The sequence below is a fragment of the Fukomys damarensis genome, unplaced genomic scaffold, assembly GCF_012274545.1.
Source record: "Fukomys damarensis isolate Sample0158 unplaced genomic scaffold, DMR_v1.0_HiC HiC_scaffold_33, whole genome shotgun sequence".
NCBI lineage: Eukaryota > Metazoa > Chordata > Mammalia > Rodentia > Bathyergidae > Fukomys > Fukomys damarensis.
The window spans coordinates 49,408,826-49,411,418 of record NW_022900945.1 but is presented as its reverse complement, the minus strand read 5'-3'; the positions used below and the strand labels follow the sequence as shown (position 1 = coordinate 49,411,418).

The following is a 2,593-nucleotide window of genomic DNA, read 5'->3' as shown; positions in this document are numbered from 1 at the left end:
CCGCCCCCCCCCCCCCACTCAGTTCCTCCAGTAATGTTTTAACTCCTAGGCAGGATTAGCCAGAAAACCAACGAGGCCCTGAGACTCTTTCACTGGCTACAGACCCCTTTCCCTTCATCATCGTGCTTCTAGTGTTCTTGTGTCTTGAATGTACTTTTCTTTTGGCTCCATTTATGCCTTCTCAAAACTAGCTAAAACACTTGAGAGACTGTTAGGAGCTTGTGGAGGGCAAGCTTAGTAAGAGTAAACAAATTGTAGGACTTTGAGACAGCAAAATTGGGTTTAATCATCACTGTACTGCTCGGAGGTTGAGGAGACTTAGGCTATGGGGTCCTTCTTTATGTTTTCTACCGTAAAAATTGGCATACTCACCTCACTGTTAAACTGCAGACCCATGCTAATAGACATCTATTTCATAGACAGAAGCAGGTCGAACTTGGGTCCAATGAATATTGGCATGTGGGACCCTCAGAATAATGTTGCTTCCCTTCTTCCGACAACAAGCACCTCACCCCCTCACACCCAGTTGTTGACATTAGGCTGGGGAGTACAGGTTTGTCACCTGGGTCTTTCAACTCTGCAGACATTTGATTGGATGTGGAAGTCAAAGCCAGGCATGGTGGGACGAATCCTGGTTGGTGTGAATTCTCTTCCTGTGTATTTTATCGGGAGCAAGGATCCTTGATCACCTCCCTTGCCTTTTTCTTCCCAGATGGAACAAGAAGAAAATCAGGGTGTGTGTGAACACCGGGATTCAGAAGACAGAGAGATGGGGTCTGATTTGGAGAACACCGAGGACAGGGAAGGGGATCCAGAAGAAAGAGGAACAGATTCTAATCCACAGGATGCAGGAGAGAGGGGCCCCCTGGTGCAGGAGATGGACTCCAACCTGAAGGATGAACCTCTGAGAAGGGACGCGAGCAAGAGGGAAGTAGCACCCAGTGTCTGCACAGGTGAGCAGATGGCTGGGATTTACCCCCCTCACCTCTGCATTTAGCTCCTCTAAATCATAACCGCAGCAGCATTCTTTGTGGGGCAGCTTTCAAGGAGACCTCAAGGCAGGATTCCATGCTGACTTTGCCTTTCAAGTGGGTGTAGGGAAACATCCTCTTCTTCCACCGAGTCTGAGGTGGGCTCTGCTGTTCGGCATGGGCAAAGTGGCCCACTGATGGGCACAACACTGCAGCACAGAGTACTGCGTAAGTCACCTCTTGTAATGGTATGCAACAGAGTTACACAGGTAACGGGAGCCTCCCTGTCAGGGTTTCTAGGAGATTTAAACGAGTTGCTGCATTGAAAGAGTACTTAGCACAGTGCTGGGAAAAGTTATCCAGCTGTTTCCATTTGGAACAATCATCTATCTCCCTCTGCAAGCAAGTTAAGTGACTTGCGGTGGTAAGTGTCTTGCCTAGGTTCATGTGGCAAATTTCCAAAGTGTGCAAGCCATCTGCTAAATCCCTTGCCATTCCTGAACCAAAGGAATAAATGCTGGGCATCTATCCTCTTCTTTATTTCTGCTTGGGCGTCGGTTGCTTTCTTCTGTGGAGGGCATGCTTGTGGGAAAGAAACGAGCTGAAGTACTTTTTGTCCAGGTCTGTGAGGTTACATTCCTTTCTCAGTGACACAGTCCCAGACTCCTTGCTGCCCTCCGCCACGGCGCACACACTCATGTGGCCTTCTTTGTCCCGGGAACTTTGAGTTCCCTGTGCTTAGGGATAAAGCAGCCAGAGGCTGACAGGCGTGTGTGTGTCCTGGCCCAGCCTCCAACCTGGGCTCCACAGCTCTGGGATCCATGTTCTCTTCCTGTCCCCACTCCCTCTCTCCCGTCATCCTCATGTCCTGAAAAGGTGAGTTCAGTTTGTTCTTCCACCTTCAGCTGTTCCAGACTGACCAAATGTGTTTAAAAGATAAATACAGAGACTTTTAGACTCTTTAGTCTGTTGTCGTGTGTGTGTGTGTGTGTGTGTGTGTGTGTGTGTGTGTGGCTGGCCAGACTAGTTTGTCTTTTGAAGCTAGACCCTTAAGAGGCACGGATAGCTCTTGGACGAGCCAACCTTATTTCTGGAGATCTGGGTCTCACCAAGCCCCTTCTGCAGCCTTTACGGGCTCTGCTAGGCAGCATGTAGGGTACGGTGGGTGGGGTCCCCAAAGTGAGGGAGAGAGTGCTGTGTTTTAGGCTTTTCCCGAGAGGGAGCGGGGGCAGAGTCTAAAAGGCAGAGAGGCAGAGGGGAGGGCGCCTTCCTCCTTGGCCCTCGCTCTTCCCAACGAGGCTGTTTTCCCAGGCTTGCCTTTTGAATGCCAGGTCTAGTAAGCCCACTCCGCCTTTCTATTGCAGAGGAGCTGCTAAGTGAGGAAGAAAGGGCTGCTCTTCCGGAGGAAGAGGACGACCGGCCTGGTGTGGCTGACATGGCGATGTTTCCAGGTCTGACCGAGTCGGACAGCTTGGCCCGGAGCCCGGGAGAGGAGGGAGAGGACAGCGCTGGGGAGAACCGGCTGGAGGAGCAGCCGCCCCCTCCTGTACTTCCCTGGAGGCGCCACCTCTCCCTGGGGAGTCGGCACCGGGGCGACAGACCGTCCCACCGTCGCTTCCACC

General features: G+C 51.8%; 1 protein-coding gene across 1 annotated transcript in view; it reads left to right on the top strand.

Moving 5' to 3' along the window:
* Nucleotides 1–2,593, top strand: part of Znf697 (zinc finger protein 697) — a 12,479-nt gene that overhangs the window by 5,392 nt on the left and 4,494 nt on the right. Inside the window, exons 2-3 of the mRNA XM_010643546.3 lie at nucleotides 713–953; nucleotides 2,336–2,592. Coding sequence (XP_010641848.1) covers nucleotides 713–953; nucleotides 2,336–2,592 — 498 coding nt within the window. The remainder of the gene's footprint in view (nucleotides 1–712; nucleotides 954–2,335; nucleotide 2,593) is intronic.